The sequence below is a fragment of the Manduca sexta genome, chromosome 17, assembly GCF_014839805.1.
Source record: "Manduca sexta isolate Smith_Timp_Sample1 chromosome 17, JHU_Msex_v1.0, whole genome shotgun sequence".
Taxonomy (NCBI): Eukaryota; Metazoa; Arthropoda; class Insecta; order Lepidoptera; family Sphingidae; genus Manduca; species Manduca sexta.
The window spans coordinates 9,702,625-9,722,464 of NC_051131.1; the positions used below are offsets into that span (position 1 = coordinate 9,702,625).

The window sequence follows — 19,840 nt, forward strand, 5'->3', positions numbered from 1 at the left end:
GTCCATTAAAATTGATTCTATGTATTCTACAAAGTTAGTTCCTGTGTTGTATTATAAGTAGATTCACTAAATATTCCTAACAATGTTTATCGTACTTTTTTATATTATTATGTTTTATTCTAACATTTATATGGCATTATTATAAATCAGAATATTTTATCGTTTTCAAACTAACAATCATAGCATTACAAAATGAAGAAATAACAACCTCACGTACTACAAATACGTTTAATTATAGCCGTGTCTCCGATACCGAAGTTTCATTCACGATAATTGCATATAAATTATGTCTTCAATTTGATTGGAGTAATTTTCTTCACCATACGACTATACATAACGAACACACAATGGAGTTGATACCCGTTTATTACCTTCATATCGTTTTACGTCAAAACCACCGAGCCGAACGATTCGCGCTACAGTTTCCCCAATTTTTTATGTAAAAAGGAGGCAACTAAAATGCCACCACATCATTCATCTTCCAGGCTCCCTGTCTATTATGAGTTGCAGTTTTTAAAAAGTTGGTAATTAACATGGAGCTGTGGTCGGGTCAGGTCTAACTTTGAAGTATTAGTAAAGTTTTAAAAATACCCTAATAATTAAAAAGCCTTGAAGTTAGTCATCAGTTTTTGTTCCCATTCCGTGATTGAACGAGTCACGTAGCTAATTATGGTGCGTTGCTTCGCCGCATCGGCAATCGAATAATTTCCATACTTTCGAGGTTAATAGTTGAATTACTGATTTTCCTATCAAAAACCAGGTCGGGTTCAACTAAATAATAGTATGACGGTGCTTATTTTCAAAGTGCCTTAATTTGTAAAGTTCGATCGTTTTCATTATATTTGTGTGCGAAACATGAGTGGTATTAATCAAAGTTTCACACCTTATGGATATGAAACATAAAAAATCCTCATGGCTTCTTATGTTTACGCGAATGTTAGACATTAAAATGAAACTATTTTCGGATTTTTTTGCGGATTTAAATAATATATTTTTTTGAAGATATAATTACATACCTTATTATATATTGCAACTACGACTTTTCGGACGACCAACACCTCAGTCTCTCTCGTGACCATAAAGACAGTAAAGTCTTCGAAATGAAATCGAATGAGAAAATTTTAATATAAAATCCGAAAAATAAATATTTTAATATTAAAAAATATTTTTTTGTACAACTAAAATCATACCATTTATAACACACAAAACTATATTTTAATCAGAGATAGTGACTTTCCGGTTCATAAAACTGGCCACTCAAATAACATTTAACATGTCAAAAGAAGGACAGTTTTTCTTTTTACCTTTTATATCCGATAATAAAGGGAACAGATGTTATTATGGAGTAAAGAAGTTCCTTATACAAAGCTCGATGTTTTCTTTGATGTTCGAGACATTCTATTCAAGTCTATAATCAACAATCGGTTTGTTTTTGAAGGTGTTTCGTCAGTTTCGGTCACAGATTTTCAATCAGCTATTTTTCCCTCTTTCTAATTATTCCAAAACCTTTTTTTTATTAAGCTATGGTTGTTAACTTTATCAAAGAAAATTGTAATTAGATTTTTATTTCTTTAGTGTTTTTTTGTGTGCGATATCTAAAATATTATGAAAAGCAATAAGAAATATATCTCAATGTCTATCTACAATCGTTCAAAAGGTAGAACAACACAAAAGTTCCATTTGAAAACCTAACCCTAATCATTTTACGTAACTTTGCCAACAAAAAGAAATCCCTAGAACTAAATCGAATCAAGCCAACAATCGCTCAGTTTATATCGATGTATCAATGTTCCCCGCTGTCTCATACTCAAGCTGGTTAATAAGTAATGAGATGGATTTGGTCGAATTTTGTTTGTTTAAGTGATTATTCAAATAAGAAAAACGTTCTCCGGTTTACTTACAATTCTGCTCATATTTTATTCACAGATTTTTTCATGGTTCGGGAAATTCGTAATTGCTAAATAAACTTCGCTATACAAATGAATAATATTGGCTCAAATAGAGTGCTGCAGATGCGAAGTTGCCAATTTAGATCTTGAATGTATATATATTGATGTTTCTGTCTGTTTTTTGAAACGTAAAATTTAGTCATGTAAAAGTGATTGGTTCAATCTCAGAAATGACTGAAATACTAGCTGAACCAGGCAGATATTAAATTAGATAAGCACCAGATATAGGATCTTTAAATAAAAAATAACCTAAAAAATCCAATTGATAGCCTTTTACCTTTTTAAGAGGGGTTTTAGTAATAAAGACAATGTCCTATGAAGTCTATTGCCTACATAAAATGAGCTGTTTAAATAAATAAACGTATGAATCTGCTAAATTGAATTACGAAATGAAATTACAAATACATTTGACAGGTCTAAGTAACAATGACACAGAATGAGGTACATTTTCTTTCTCCAATTTAGCCATAACACGATAAAATATAATTTACGTAGCGTAATATATTACATGCACGTCACACTCACTTGGCTTGATTCAAAGACCGTTTGTACGAAAATGTAGGTGTAACGTATCCCCGTCTTACGCGAGCACCAACGTAGATGACTGTGCAAAGATAATCTTTAGACAGAATTCATTTCAGGCCAAACACAAATGAAGCAAAAGTGAAACTGATGCTTTTTCAAAATGAAGTTTTATTTTTAGTGAAATACGAAACTTGCCAAGCAACTGAGGCTATCATGCCGTCATTACTTACATTGAATGGGCTATCTTTGCAAAAAAGAAAATAGTAAGTAGGCACTGCGAATAACGTTCCTTAGCGCATAATAAAAGTAAATAGAGTACGTTAGCTGTCTTTGCGAGTCTTTGTTTTAACGTTATTCTGTCTTGTCTATTTTCACATAGGTAGATAGTTACATAGAGCATTACTTGACTTAAAGAATGGATATCTCTCTCAGAAATGAATATCGTATTTTTCACCGTAACCATGAGAAAAAACTTTATCGTTCGCTGAACAAATAAAATGTACATAAGAGTTTGCGCCTCCGCGGAGGTTAACGTCTTGAAATGAAATATTTGAATTTATCCTAGGATTAAGGAAACTTCGCTACCTTTTTTCCTATACAAAAATCCCAAATTCTCCCTCTATTGAAACACTTCCTAATTTGACACTCGAACAAGATTTTGTATTTCGCTGCAAACAGCGTTCGGCTTCCATTTATTCTGATACAATTGCTCGAAGCGTTTCTTATATTTAATTACTGCTGTCCGATAAAGTATTCTTTAGGGGTATGTTAATAAGGAAACGGCGAGTTCTCGCCCGGAAAACTTCCCTAAGAAAACTAATCCAATCCCAAGATTATTTCCAGCGGCTCCCAATCAATTCGCCTATAAAAACACAGGGATAAAACGGTGCTATCCTCCCCGGGAGTTCGCCCCACGGATAATCATTACGAAAATACGACAAAATTGCAGACGTCCTGTACATGGAGAAGGGGTGTTATTTATGGAGGGCAGAGGCCGAGTGTATCTGAGTGGCTCTATTAACTCAACTAATATTTTGTTCTTCAAGTTAATTGTTATGTCGCCTTTAAGAGCAGGTGGCTTGCCCCATTAGGCCGCCGCGGGCGAGTTAATGCCACGACACGAAACTTGAGAGCCACCGAGGGAACTCCGACCCGCAGAAATATTTAAACAAATTAAAACTTTTTCTTTACGCCATTTCCTGAAGAGTAGCTATTCTTATTGTGATTCACTTTTATTGAGTTTCCTGCCAGTTCTCTGCTAACTAAATTATTCTGTATACCAACACTGCAACTTAAAGAGTGTTCGCTGACTCTCACTGTTACTTTGATCCCTCCTCTTTCAATTGCTTCTTGCAGAGTTGCTAAGAGTTTGTATAACCCTAAATTTATTGTTTTACACAAATATTCGTATATTGTTGAAAAATTACGATATATTATTGACTATTTTATCTTCGCCACTGCGATGAACTTACAATGAATCTTGAATACTTCAAGCACAAAACATAGAAATACCAACAGCTTTAATTTTGCGTTCTAACATTTAATTACTGTACCTTATCCTAAGAATTACGAGAAAATTAGAACGAGAAGACAACTCTAATAATATCCAGTTAAGGTTTAATGTCAGGAAATGTTATTACATATTTTTATTGTTGCGTATAAACCACGGCACTACAACAGATTTGTATAGTTTCCAAGCCGTAATATCGTTTTTATTTACAATTCTTTTAGATAGCAACAAATTGAAACCTCACTATTGCTGTTTCTTTGTTTCAAACGGACAACAGATTAATATCTAAAGAATCCTTCCGAGAATACAACTTACGTAAATGAAACTTGCAAACAATATGGATAACGCTTAGAGCTTCTCAGCTGACATTCTTGGGCATTGTTGTCTGACGCCAGTAGCCGCTGATTGACGCGAGGCTGACCGTGGCTGGACTCCCCAAACTGTTAAGTAACCAAAGGCGAAGGGGAAACAAGATGCATTGTTCCAAAACTAGTTACAACAGACAGACCGAATTTGTAATATTAGTTTCGGAATACGTAATTATCGTGGACATGGTATTTGTTTTAGTTTGCGCTTAGATGTGGGGTTGTTTGTCACTTCTTGGTTATCAGTTTGTGTTTTGTAAGATTAGTATAAATATGAGCAACTTATACGGGTATTAATATGATTTCCTGGTTATATGGAAAATAAAAATTGTTGTAATTTGTGTAAGCACTTTAATGTAAGTTATTTATAAAATTTAATTAAATAGTTCAAATATTATTATTTGAATGTAGTAGTTTCATGCTGTTAAAAATTTCCATTTTCAAATGGATAAGATAGTTTTATCGCATCAGTGCTACCGTGCCACAGAGCAGTGAGGTGAACTGGCCTCTGCCGTTGCATTTCTTACAATATGTGAGATTGTCATACGACGTAACACTTCTCTCGTTGACGATCCTTGATAAAGAACAAATAAAATATTAATTTCTTCTGATGATTTAAAGTTTATAACGATTATATCAACTATGACCCACTAAAAATGTGAACCAAAATCACTAGTAACATCAACGTTTAAAAATTTCCATCACACACAATAAATCTTTCCTAAAATTCCTTCTGGATATAAATATCTTTACAAAAGTACAAATGTAAAAACATAAACAAATTGCTCGAGTTAAGTAATGAAGAACAGGAGAATATTTCACAAAGACGTGACCATAAGCTAATAACTGTGTTTACGTCAAATCTGTTATAATACCTGCTCTAAACCTCGCAAACAACGAAGACAAAAAAAAATAAGTGGATGTTCTTAAGCGTACACGTAGCAAATTACTCCGACAGGTACCTCCGGGGACGGCGGAGTGTCTCCCCTTAAATGAAATACTTAATAATAGAGATGCCGCTTAGTAGAAAAGTGGCAACATTAGAGAAAATTGTGCCCTTTGTTACAAGTGTGGGTTTATTGATACCGTCCGTGAAATGGATTTTCAAATACTTTTACGTCGAAGGTATCATCACTCTATTTGTAAAAAAATATTATTGCAATATTAATATATAATATATCTTTGAATGCGGGTCACTTCCAATTGGTCAATCTGGAAATTTTTGGGGGAGGCGTATGTTCAGCATTGGACCTGATGATTATGAAGATAAATATAATTTAGTTAGTTTGAGGAAGAGTGTAGCGTTTGATCCAATTTATCAGTTTCGTATCGAATACTATTAAAAAAATTCAATATAAATTTGTACATTTTATTTTCTATACCTTAACTACGTCTGTATTATGGACATACCTACCTACATACTGTGAAAAATATTTAAGTGGAATTACTAAAGTTCCCGAGAATCGCACGAGCACGCATTGCCGGAATATTAAAAGGCGTATTAGAGTGGTCACGATCCGATGTGTTCATAAATGTTCTTATTAGGCTCCACTTGTTAGAACACTTGACGTTTACGTGACTTGCCCGTTAAAAATAAGTTTTACGCATTATGCACGACATCTAAAATAGTTTCATGGTATAAAAAATTGTGTGTGCGCTTAGTATTACAGAGTGGATCTCGGCAAATATTCTCAAATATCATTTTTAAATATTTTCACAGTAACTATCATTATTTGTTTATCTCGTGTTCTATATAATATATAATAATATCAGCCCTGTATTATATACTTGCCCACTGCTAAGCACGGGCCTCCTCTACTACTGAGAGGGATTAGGCCTTAGTCCACCACGCTGGCCTAGTGCGGGTTGGTAGACTTCACACACCTTCGAAATTCCTATAGAGAACTTCTCAGATGTGCAGGTTTCCTCACGATGTTTTCCTTCACCGTTAAAGTGAACGATAAATTCACAAAGAATATACACATCATTTTAGAAAAGTCAGAGGTGTGTGCCCTTGGGATTTGAACCTGCGGACATTCGTCTTGGCAGTCCGTTCCACACCCAACTAGGGTATCGCCGCTTGTGTTCTATATTTTCATAATAATTATCTAAGACAATAAAAATAAATTTCTTATTTTGTAAAATCAAACAAAATTTTAATCTATAGATAATCACACACAAACATTAACTCAAAAGACACCTTAGAGGATCCACATTGATCACTGACCCGAGTTCGGTTTCACTGTAACGTTCTGTAACGTTGCCCAAGGGAGTGACCTCGTAGGCATCATCCTGTCTCTCTCGCACACATTCGATTACAAATAGGTAAGAAAGAACAAAATGATACAGGCACCACAAATTGCCCGTAACAATACCGCATTAGGTCAATTCATAGCGGATGGATATATACACTAAGATTTTTATTGGAATCAGAACATTGGTAGAACTTAGTAGCTAGAAAATCTTCGCAAAAATATCCTTAATTTTTATTCGCTTAGATATTCAAAAAAGTACTAAAGTTTCCAGTTTTTAATAATAAATTCCTAAATTATGCGATTTGAAATACGATTACGCCTAACGAAACTCCGAAGACGCTACAATTTACAACATTCATTTTAATTTTTAGTCTAGTCGCATTTATTAGCAACTGTCTCGTACTCTAGAGTGATAAAGAAAGGCAATAACAATCACCATCAATAAGTAAATGTTCCTTAGGGACTAAAACATGTGGCCATGAGTATTCACAATAAATGCTACATTGTAGTAATTGTTTAAATAAATATGTATTAAAATAATTGCCATTAAAACGGACTGAGTAATTATCTAAAACAAAATACAAGCATATAAAAAGAAGTTGAGCCATCTCCCGTGGGTAGAGGCGGTCATTAACTTTTGCTTTATCAGTGGATACTTAAGCGATATTATTGCGGTCAAATTAGTATACACAAATTACTTATCAAAATTAAACTTATGACAAATTAATAAATTTTGTTTACGATCTACGCGATTTTATGCGTTACTTTTCTCTCGCGCAACCTATTTGTCTACAGTAGAGACTTGACAATAGCTATTTCCATTTAAAACAAATCACATTACATGCATGCGATATAAAATGCAAATAACATATTTTCATATTCACACCCGTCGAGTCCAATTCGCGAGTAGGTACCCACCATAAAGTAAGGCAGCAATTCCCGCTCAAACAAATCACCACTAAACAAACGTTTCTACAGGTAGGAATAATTCAAGGAAAGGTCACCTGTTACGGGTGTTCGACATCGATCATCGGGAGTGCGTTGCGCCGACCTTCCCGCGTAATGTCGCCCAGGGGATCGGCCGCCGACTCCGACCGTCCTGACTGCGAGACAAAGCCCACGGGCCCCGGCCTGTCACATACAACTTGCCCGCTTTTTTACACGCGCACATTTTTCAACACGGGTCATTTCGGCCACGCTTGCCGCGAACCCTTCGGTGCGCCGCTGATACTGTACATATCTGACAACCATCTGAAAAGTTAATAAGGAAGGAATTTATAATTAAGTCTTGTATACAATTACGCGCGCGGGGCCGTCACACGTCGCCGTCAGCATGAATATTTACGATGCAATTTCGTTACGTTTCAGATTTATCACTGTTTTGTTGGCTGGGTGGGAGTTTAAAAATGCTCCTTGGCGGATATGTTTAGGCGCGTGAGCCGCGGGCGGCAGCCAGCGCGGTGACAGCGCATCTCGGCTGCCGTGTATTGTTCGTGTTCTAACCGGCGACTTTCCATTTATTTCTCTATGAATACGTTATTACCTGCTCGCCCCCGCTTATCAAAGTTTATTTGCAGCGTGTGGTTTACTCTGTACCGGTGCTTATTCGTTATTACAACGGCGGAGTGTTTTATTGCCGGGGCGAGGCTCAAATCGCGCACAACGCCCTTGTTTTTCGAGATTCCTCCTCACCATCTATTTAAGATTTGAAGTTTATTGTGTTTTTTTTTTTTGTTTCAGATTGAGGATGCCATGTTAATGTTCGACAAACAAACCAACAGGCACAGAGGTAAGTGTCATATAAATATGTAGCTACATATATGAATTCCTTTATTTTAGGTTATAATATACGACAAAATCTTTAATTCTATTTACAAAACCAGGATGAGGTTACTGTCACATCACGTGCTACCGAACGATCGACGTACACTCATTTATATTCCATAAATCTCATCAATAAAAACGAAAACGACTAGACTCTATTAATAATAATAAACAATTTCCCCCGTCTGTCTGTAACGTCATACCTCACGCACAGGTTGCGGTGTCACCTTCCTTTCATGTACAAAAATTGTAAAACTTCCAAATGTTCGCATGACATACGCAAGTAATTTTCTTCTATATTTTACGGGGACGAATACGTCAATTCTCTGCTACAGTGTAGTATAAAAATAGCCGCTATTCAAGGTTTTTTTGTACTTTACTTGTGTTCATGTCTACATTTTATGAAGATGATTTGTATAGTCTATTTGTATATAATACATAATATCAGTCAAAGTTTATTGATAGAAATCTATTCTAAAGTTTGTGTTTCCGAATTTACCGATTTATATTCTTATTATTGTATTTAATAACTTATTTTGCTTGTCATATCATATTTAAAGTAACAATAATTCAAGAGTATCGAATATTCTAGAAATCGACGGATGAAACATACTGCTATGAATTTGATAGAAAATCCATTGCTGAAGTAGTCAATTTCAATACAAACGCAATCGCGTGCACGCCTTGATTTATGCTGTATACAATGTAGAGGTCAACTTACGATGGAAGCGAGGTAACGGTACCTTACCGTAGCATCGTCACTAAACAGGCACAACCTTTTCACCATTGTGTACTCTCCCCCATGTTACGACTATTCCCGACTAATAAATAACAAATCGACGCTTGGATAAAATATACGGTTTCCTCGTCGGGATTCCGTGTTATTGTGAAGGCGCAAGCGAAGTTTCGCCCGAAATCTGCCTGTTTCAATTTCGCATGTTGTAACTTCCATTTTTTTGATAACGTCACCTACAGAATCCGCAAACGAATAAATAACGAACAAACACATTGTACGCTGAGTAATCAGTTACCTCCATTGTATACAATGCGTAAGATTTTAATTAAAATTTACGAATTTCGTGCCGGGGCAAATCATCTTGCGTCCCGGCAAAGGTTTCGTGCAGTTACAACAAATACAATGTTAAATTTGCTTCTGTAATCCCCATTACACAAAAAACAGGTTGACCCAAATATTCAAACTTCGTGAAATATCGTTGCGCCGTCGTTTATGCAAGTTCGCAAAAACGAATCCTATTTAATTTCTAGCTGAGGAAAAAACGGCCCTTTCTTGTCGGCATAAGATGTAAAATAATTTATGCCTGTTTTTCTGATTTTCAACAGTGACGCCCTTCGTCTGCCATTCGAGTATTTTGTTTCATTTAAAGCAAAGTAATCAATTAAAAATTTTGCTTTGAAACTCATGGTTTATGAGGGAATCGACAACGTCTTCAATATTATATTACATACTCATTATAATTCAAAGCGATGTAAGTATGGCGTGTGTAATAATCTTATATAAATATTCCTTAGGCCTCCCCTAATACTACTACCGGGTTATTATCCCGAAAGTAATCAGTTGGGTCGGGTTATCCTGGCAAGAAATGTAAAAATATCCGCTGTTTATTTGTATCAAACTCGCGCAAGAGGCAACCCAAACGCGTATTCAAACTGAATATGAATGCAAACTGCCCCAGCGAACGGGCGGAATGGCGAAAATCAAATTAGGTATGGCGTGAATACTTCACGGCGACGTCGGGAAAAAAATTGAAATCAAATATTCATTGACTTTCAACCGGATAAGCCGGCCCACAGCCATTTCAATACATTTTATTATCTATTTTTCATTGCGGCGAGGACAGCGGCGGCGACGCGCCGACACAACCCTTAAGACGGCAAATAATTTTATTCGAATAAAATTATTGTTGCTAACTCTAAGCTTCACTTTAACCATACATATTAATTACGAAACACGAAAGATCTCAGCGGTAAATACATAGTAACACGAATCCAATATCATTCGGTAACTTAAAATTCCGGAAGATTAGTTTTAGACCCAAGATACAAGATAAGATGAGTTTCTGTGAATTTGACCTCTGGGATAAAAAGGGCTGAAGTTTTAGTGGTTCAATTTGGAATATATCTTTTGTGCCCGCTCACATTGAGCCCGAAATGAAGGTTCAAATCTTTCTACAAATGGTAAATCAATCATATACTTTAAATAAAAAAGCATTGTTCTTTCCCTCGCAACGTACAGACTGTAGAGTCAAACGTATAAATCATGTGTTGAATGGAGACCTAATTCAAAAGGTGATTTTTTGTAAAGCTGTTGAATCTGTGAAAAAAATTAAACCTTTTAGCCTTTTCAGTACATTAAATATGCCCGAATAATGCGTTTAATAGCACCCTTTACTTTTATTTATGACCTTTCCTGTTGAAAAAATAATTAACGATGTCCCTCCGCGAAATATTTTCCATTGTGTATATTTTTATTTAAAAAATAAACACTTTTGTCTTCGAAACTGTTCGTATTAAGACAAAAAATGTATTGCGTTGTATGCCGCACGTGCAGACAACTGTCCCTTAATCAACAGGGCGTTACCAAGGGTGTGTTCAACGTTCGTTTGGCATTCAAAATGTCAGCGGAGCTTGAAGCAAATGCCATTATACAAAGGTAAAGCGCGACGTGAGAGTAGCAAAGTTCATAAATATTAAATAAAAAAAAAAGAAACTACCGTGACCAATCTCAGCGGGTGGATTCCATTCGGTCGCACAAGCCACCTCACGCGCCTATGGGACGCATTTCTACAAATGCGTGCGTTGCTAGCGTGAAAATTTCACTTCTCACTTTGCATAAGAGAAGTGCTATCTATATTTCATTCAGTGTCATTTCATTTCGTAATGTGTAAAGACGCCTATCGCGTGAATCATAAATGGCGATCGTTTTAGACGCCGTAAAATTTTTGTAAGCCATCAGAAGACCTACTGTTTTATATCCTTGTGGATTTACTAAGTTGACAATTTATATTGTTATTTCTTCCTATAAATCTCATTTTAAATGTCAGGACACGCTCGCTTATTTGTTGAGCTGCAAATTCCTTTTATTTATGCTAAGCTTACTTTGATTTTTGTATTGTCTTATCTATATTCAATTCACTACAGGAAACACTTCAAATCCACTATTTTTATACATGTCGAGGCAATTCTAATACCAGCAAAGCTTCTGAAGTAGAGCTCTCAGACTATGTGAGTGAGAATGCAAGTTTACCTTGTACCACGGTACAAAGGAAATTGACCTTTATAGCGCCAGTGCAAGGGCTGTTTACGCGCAAGAGAACATTTGGTAAGCAAGTGCTAAGTGGCTGCACGTGGCTTCCTCCCTCGGGAGATACGAGAATACACCGGGTTTAGATGCATCTTGTGGCGAACCAACAGCCCCTGTTAATATTACGTGTATTACAATTAATTCACTTTAAAACAAACTTGAGGTTTGAAGCTCTCCGTATTTAATGTACGATATCTTGGAGGAAATCTTTACTCGTTTTAACTTCTTGCTCAATAATTAAGAGTTCAATGCTTTCAAATATTACTGCTGATATTTGCAGGATTTCAGATTTCCTTGTTGTCTCTTTGTATTTATGAATTGTGCGTTGGTTACGCTCTGGAAAACTTTTATATATTACAAAATTCTTGGAAGAAATTGATGTAAATTTCGTTAGTGTTGTTATAGGAGAGAGAATTTAATACTTTCTGCGTGGCGTTCTCTCGAATCGGTGCTAGGGTATATTTCATTTTTAATCTTTTCTTCGACAGTAATCATAAATGAATATTTATTTTGCATTGCATTGTAAAACTTAACATAACGGATAGTTCTGTCACGCTGTCCAGTATCAGTTTCTTCATCTTCCATTTTGAAACGATACAATCATTTCCCAAGTACTGACAAAAAACTACTAAAATACTGACTCTTTTATCCATCCAATAATTTCGCTGATCACGAAATACCTACTCAACATTGACAGTAAAGTGAAACAAAACGCCGCATAGATTTGCCAAGAATAGCTCTCATTACGACAAAGAAGGTACATTTTTCGCTTACGTTCGCTAGAGACGCGGTTACGCCACATTTTGGAAATACAAACAGAAATTTCAAATCGAAATGTCGATATTCGAGACATCGAAACGCTATCGTGCCCCACAACGGGTGGGATCCCTAGCGACATCGTGGTTGCATTTGGCGTGATGCATGGATATGAGAAAGTGGGATGCAAAACTCACGGGACCCGACGGTAATCACCTGTTTCACAAGTACGTTTAAAGGAAGATATATCTCCATGCGCTTTAAAGGATATTTAGGAGGTGATTTAGGGGTAATGTCTTATTTATCTAATGTTGGATCTATAAGCTGAGAGGAGATCGATTTTTTATATTACTTGCTGTAATACTGTCTTCTACTTTGTTGTAAGTATTTTATTGATAATTAAAATACGAATTAATATTGTTTTTGCATATTTTAAGATAAGAATCAAGCAGTGATCATAATGCTTCACCCTTAAATAATGCCCCCATAAAAAATATAAAAAAAAACTTTCTAGAAATTAAATAAAAATCTTAGTAGGAATATTGTCATTTTTGAAACTAGCAAAACTTGCACGCGGAGAAGTCAGTAAAGAAATAACGTCAAACACTCAGCCAGAGACATAATATTATATTAAAACAACTTTTACTCAAATACATTAACCTGCGAAAACAGACATGAGTAAAACTAGTGCAATAATCGTATAATCCCAACTTCCTCCTTCATTACATATTTAAAGACAGCATAAAGGTGTCCGAATACTATTCCATTATTTCTTAATCTCATAACTGTGTAGTTAAATATTAACAAGTCCCAGCCGATGGGAAGCCATCGCAATGCAATAAGACCATTTACGCTTTAGTGAGAGATTCAAATCCCAATGGGATAAAACGGCGGGAAGTGGTAACCGTGGAAAACACTACTGTATTTTGTAGAAAATCTTGGTTCGCCTCGAGTGTTATTATGTTTACTACACTTAATGCCTTCTACGAGAACTGAGCATTAGAAAGCCATAATATAATCGTCAGTAATTAATGTTATTATATTAACTACGTTCATTTTTAATGAACGTGGTATGGAGGATCTTGCCGTAAATACTTTCATACCGTATAATTAATTAATTTTGGAAAATTTCTTCAGCTGTTTTACTGTGATCGCTACCTAGAAAACGAGAGTTTGTAATTTCATTTTGGCTTGGATGAAATAACGCGGGCAAATCTCTGGGCATTACAAACGTACCTAGTGCCCGGCATTACTGTCATATTCATTGTTCGGTGTATTGTGCACGATCTTGTAATTCGACCAAACGAAATCACATTAGGTACGTCCGGGAGCTCAATACGCCCAATAATTCCATTGGAATCAACAACAATAGCCTCTTAAGAACGGATAGCGATAAATCGAAACCACAAGCATTGATCGTCAATAGAGCATTAAGGATCTGACGCTTTCACAATGTACATTAAGGAGTGTGTTTTAGCAAATCACTTCCTACAGGACTGAGCCCCATAAAAATTGAGTGCAGGAAATGACACCGACCGAAGTTCCAAACCGATCGGCCTTTCTTCAACTCGAATAAAGGAACCAATTGAATAGTCATCGATTGTAAGAAACGAATGCATCGTTAACAATGTCACTTTTCGAACAATAAGCACCGGCGCTGCGAACAAATAAGTAGATGGCGTTGCAATTACAGAGCCAGCGAGTTCGTGTTAGTGTTGTGCCGTTTATCGGTGATTTTCATTGTTATTACTTACACGCTTCGGGCGTGCAGTCTGATAATAACTTGTGACTCGATTCACGATAATTTCAAGCTGTGAAAACAAATGAATTAAAACGTTATATCGCGCTATATACGTTATTTATGTTGCGTTACGAAGTTATACGCTGGCTTGACATGCGACACTTAAAATAGGAAACATGCATTGTATGTGAATATCGTGAGTTAGATTAGGCGGTAAATCTTAATAAAATTGAATTTGGGTTGATTTTAAATTAAACAAAATATAGAAAATACATTAATTAAGTGTATATGTACTACTCTTAATTATAACATTTATTCAAACAAAATTATTACATGAATCACTTTAAAATCTGATTAACACAAGATAACAAAATTTAACTTTACAGGCATAAATCCGTATACTACAGTTTCATCTTCCAGTTTATATTAATATCGTAAAATCCTAACCCGATTTGCAGTCTAGTTGGACGGTTAACAGTAATCTGCTTAATAGGCAATTTCAGCATGGCACCTATCCGTGTCAGTTGTACGTCATTTGACAGGAAGTGACACGCAAGATACCCGCGGGACATGAGCTGCTGGCTTGGTTCCTAATTATTTTCACTTGTTCGCAATATGTTGTGATACTTACTATGATTTTTGTGATGTAAAATGCGAGTTACTGTCGAATTTTTCTTGCAATCAATTAAAATCTATAGCAGTGTATTTTAAACATCTAATTATGCAACTATTGAAGTATAGTCAGGGTACCCTGTACCGTCTAAGGAAGCGAATCCGTCTTTTTGCAATTATGGGTGTTCGAATTGTCGGAAGAATTTGATATAGGTAAATAGGAGGTTTTGTCTCTTTTACCTATATGGCAAATAAGGCGTTCCTTTGATTAGTACCCTAATTGCAAAAATACTGATTATAGACAAAAATATTATTTCAGTAAATGTAAATATACACCAAATAGAACAAACCTTATTCGTAATCAAAATATCAGTTTCACACATTTAGTTACTTCAATTTAATTAAGTCTATGGAAGTCGTTCAGATCAAAACATCAAATCAAAGGTTAGGGAGGGTTCATCCAGTCGGCTTTATTAGCAGAGTTAGGGTTCAAGAGGTTTCGTAATGATGACTATAGGCACACATCACCGGTGCGGCGCGGCGGTGACATCCAAGTACTCGGCAAGTAATTTCACTCAACTGCCACGCCAAGTTTCGCTGTAAAGCATAACTACAGTCCTTCTGTCACATTAACACCAACTAAGTGCAAGTTATTCGCGCTTGTTTTGGTTATATTAAAGGATTCCTGGAATAATTATCACAAAGCGACTTACTACGCACCCATTTATTAACCATCTTAATTACTAAGGCCAAGTTAATTACAGCGGGTAAAACTTAGCGCCTAAAGAGCGTTATCCCGTTAATTTAGTAGCGGAGACGCTTTTGGCGAAATCTCTTTATGTCATTCCCGTGTACGATATCGCTAAAGTTGCCGCGGATGACATCGGCCGCCCACCTTTAATGCTCCCAACTTTTCTGTAATAAAATTACAAAAAAAAAATCTTCGGCTGCTTTTAGCGTTTACTTTTATTTATAGCCGTAATACTTTACTGTCAGCAAAATTAAACCAATTCTTTTGATATAGGACGGCATCGTTTTTTTTTCGGAATAGATAATCACAAACGGGCCGCACTTTGCGTTTCATCAGTAATTAGGACGAGTAATGATAGCTAACAATGGCCGAAGCATGAAACGTATTGTTATATTGTTGGCGGGTGTTTGGACAATGAGTTTGGCGGCTGAGCACAGAGGCCCATCTCATTACCTCGTTGACCGCAGTTGAGTAATGACGCGCCGACGCCGACGCACCGAAAACCGAGTCACGCTACCGGCGAGCTCACCGCTCCCGCTTTTTGTGGCTTTGCTACAAACAAAATACGAATTCATACAATTTATTATCTCATTGTTTGTTTGACTATGAAAAGGTGAAATTATCATTGTTTTGTTGCCTGATTTAAAGCAGTATGATTTTGTACAAAGGTTAGAAATGAAATTCGCGTCATCGCCCACTCTAAATGGTATTTAATGATAACGAGTACTCCGGTATGTAGAATAATACATAGTGAGCTAACAATCATTTATTGACACACGCAGTATGAGCACATATGTATATAGTCGTGCTATTTCAATCGGCCAGGATGCGGGTAGGTGTGGTCAGAGCGTTTCACGTACAGAGCGCGCACAATTGCAATCAGCCTAATATGTTGAACAGTAGGTTCATCTCATTACCATGGCCGACCACAGGTGAATGATGGCACGGCGCTAGAGCCGACCGTTTTGTTTGTGGTCGATTTAACGCCGAGGACAAATTGCATGTTTGCCACCGCAGCTGAGAGATCATTCCAGAACTGAGCGCTATATATCGACTGATTACTTTTGCACCATTCGAAAATTCAAAGTGAATTACATTCGCGGCCGTCCCGCGATATATTGTTACAGTCAACGAAATTTGTTTTAAATGTCCAATTATTTGTATCGCCAAACTATTTTCATTCGTTTGTTTGAAATATGGTCGTAATGCAAATGGAGGTTTTATTACAATGAGTTTAGTAACGAGAGCGCTTACAGCCATTAAACCGGGTTACAATGTATCGGTAGTTTTAGGAAAAAGGTATTTACATTCATGTTTAAAGCATAACTGGCAGTAGGCAGACAGGCTTACGTCACGTTTCGAATATGTATCCACCGTAGTACCTACGTGCACCATAACGCGATCTAAGTCAATGAACATTCCTTCGGGAAATAGATGCTCTGTGCTCATTGTTTGCCTCTTCCATGTGTAAGTATAACAAAGCGAATAGCAATGAAAGTAATTCACTTGATTTATTCGCATATAAAATGTAACAAAATAAAAAGCGTCGCCTTTGTAATAGTTACAAAAGAACTTACAGAATATATTTCGCAGTTAAAAAGAACGTTAAAAAAGTTCATATTTATTTCCTTGTAGAAAGCGAACTAACTCTTGTTTTCGTCCTCTTAACAAGAAAGTAATCTGTCGACCCACGTCGCGATAACGGGATTTTTATGTAACAAACTCGAGTCGCGCCTACCCTTACCTTGCCCGAGGCTCTCCAAAAATCCCCGCATTGTCAGACTTCTACTAAGGATTCGATGTAATATACATTTTCCCGTGTTGAAATTACAGCTGTATTTTGCTCATGCTACATAAAATCGGCGTAAACGCGACGCCCATGAAAAATCTCCGGTTCAAACCTATGGCCTTTATTTAGTTGACTCCGATGTAACAGTCCACTGAAAGTTTTAGTGTCGACAGCGGCCCGCGCCCCGGCTATATCATAAGCGAGCGCTGTAAAGTGAGACTAGTACGAGCGAGCGCATTGCACCCGGTGAAAGACAAATTCGTTCGCCACGTGATACACCGATCCGTATTTCCCCAACTTGTTACATTTGACTTCGCTATAAAATGGAATCATATTTTTAGAAGTTTCAACATTTTTTTTTGCAACTATTCACCACGCTGCTCCGGTGCGCTTTGCGAAAAAATAACAAGGGAGCGTATTTCGGTTTCAACGCTCGCGGCGTGAGATCAATGAGTTAAGATACTTGCTTAATTAGTTGCATGCGCCGTATTAATGCTTTAGCGCGAGCAGCTTGTATACACGTGCGGTTTATATCTAAAGGAAATTAGTTATTTAGTAACTGTAATGAACAACCATAATGTAATACAATAATGTCTTCTTATACATCGTGTGTGTACAAATGCGTAATACTACTTAACCGCTTGAAAATTATGTACAAGTGACGCGCGCGGGGCTTGTACACGTATGGTACTAAATTTTAGTTAAAGTCGTTGCCGGCAACAGGTGCTCGGGATGTGCCCGCTCGAGTCTCGTAATTATCATGACTCTGGTCTACATTCCCCCACAAATACACAAGATAGGTCTTAGCCTTCTAAAAATCTCTGGTATATTATAAATTTATAAACTCTAAATTTAATTTATTGATGCCAGCAAAAGACCAGTAACTGATAAGGTGGTGGAATCGAATTTCATTCCTGGACATGCATTCTAATGTTACTAGTATTTTGGTTGTGTTAATTGCTTGTGACGATACACGAAAAAATCCCCAAGAAACTGACATGCAATTGCGGGCTGTTTATAAAATTTTAGAAAGTATTCGCTTACTAATCCGGCCAACGTTGTAAAACAGTTTAATATCTCTCAATCATAAAAAATTACTGTGTCAGTATTGCGATAATTGAAATTAATTTCATCATGCGTTACTGCATTGAAGCCAAACTACCGTGTTATCCGATACATAAAACCCATGCAAAACATTAAATAATTTAAGAGACTAATGACGCTTTATTAACAAAAGCCATTATCTGTCAATTATTCAACGTTTTGAGGTATAGGTAATTCTCAGTAAAAACAATGATACGATAACCGCAGAATATTAATCTGCCATTTTAAACGTACTGTTTATTAAAACAATTTTAATTAACTAGATTTCGCTGTGCGGCTTTGGACGGACCTTTACGAAGTCAATTTAAATTGTTTTAAGTTTATTTATTGACAGATGTTCGGGGCACGCGACGGGTCACAACATGCACCACTGTGCCGCCAACGTCACTATATCACATTTTATTCACTCGTCAATTATGTGTCACGCGCGATTCGCTGCGAATTTACTCATCGGTTCGGGAATATCAACTGACCAGACAGGTTTTGCATAAAAATTCATAGGTACTTAAATAGTATGTACTGTGTATCTCATTAATGTTTATGTAAGAAAAACTCAGCTTAACAATATTTTTTATGTCCACGTAGTACAGCGCGTTGATACAATGCGGCTTAGTGAATTGCTATAACATCATTTCTATTTTAAGCAGGTGATTTAGGCCCTTTACTCTTATCGATGTTGCAATGAACGTATGTAACCTAGTATTTTATATATACTTTACTTTGTCCCTTGACAAAGTAAAGTATATATAAAATTTTATAATCAATCAAATCATAATTCCTATAAATAAAATTTTGAAATTACATTACTAAATTAAGCCACATACTTATCTTGAAAATAACACTTTACAATAAGTTAGTTGCACTCTTTTAGTAAAATAAAAAGGACAAGTTGCAAACAAAATAAATATGAATAATAAATCATCATCACTGCCACTGCTCTTAGAAAATTTGTCGCAGCGGCAATGTCGCAATTTCAGTCGGAAATACAGTCACCTGACCAAAACTCAAAAAGTAGCACTGAGAATTTTGATGGAAATATTTGCTATTTATGGGTGATTTTTGGCACAATGTTTCATTTATTAACGCTATATCAAAATCACCCTTAATAACATTCTAAAAAGGGACAAAAACAAAATGTTATAATAAAATCGAATTTAGTAAAACTGACAATGAACTATTTGAACAGTTGGGCACAACTTCGTGGAGTATTGATAATTTAAACATTTATTCGGTATACAATAGAAACTCGAATATAACTTGAATGGTCTGTCATTCAAGTTATTTGCTAAAACGGGTTTATACCTGGTATACATAAGTTATTTTTAGTATAACTAAAT

The 19,840-nt window shown here is 36.1% G+C and overlaps 1 protein-coding gene across 5 annotated transcripts in view; it reads left to right on the top strand.

Annotated features, from left to right (window-relative positions):
- LOC115448475 (RNA-binding protein Musashi homolog Rbp6) overlaps window positions 1–19,840 on the top strand; it is a 476,181-nt gene that overhangs the window by 354,443 nt on the left and 101,898 nt on the right. For all 5 annotated transcript variants that reach the window (XM_037439533.1, XM_037439531.1, XM_037439532.1 and 2 more), the window contains one exon: window positions 8,345–8,393. In XM_037439533.1, the coding sequence (XP_037295430.1) occupies window positions 8,345–8,393 (49 nt within the window). The remainder of the gene's footprint in view (window positions 1–8,344; window positions 8,394–19,840) is intronic.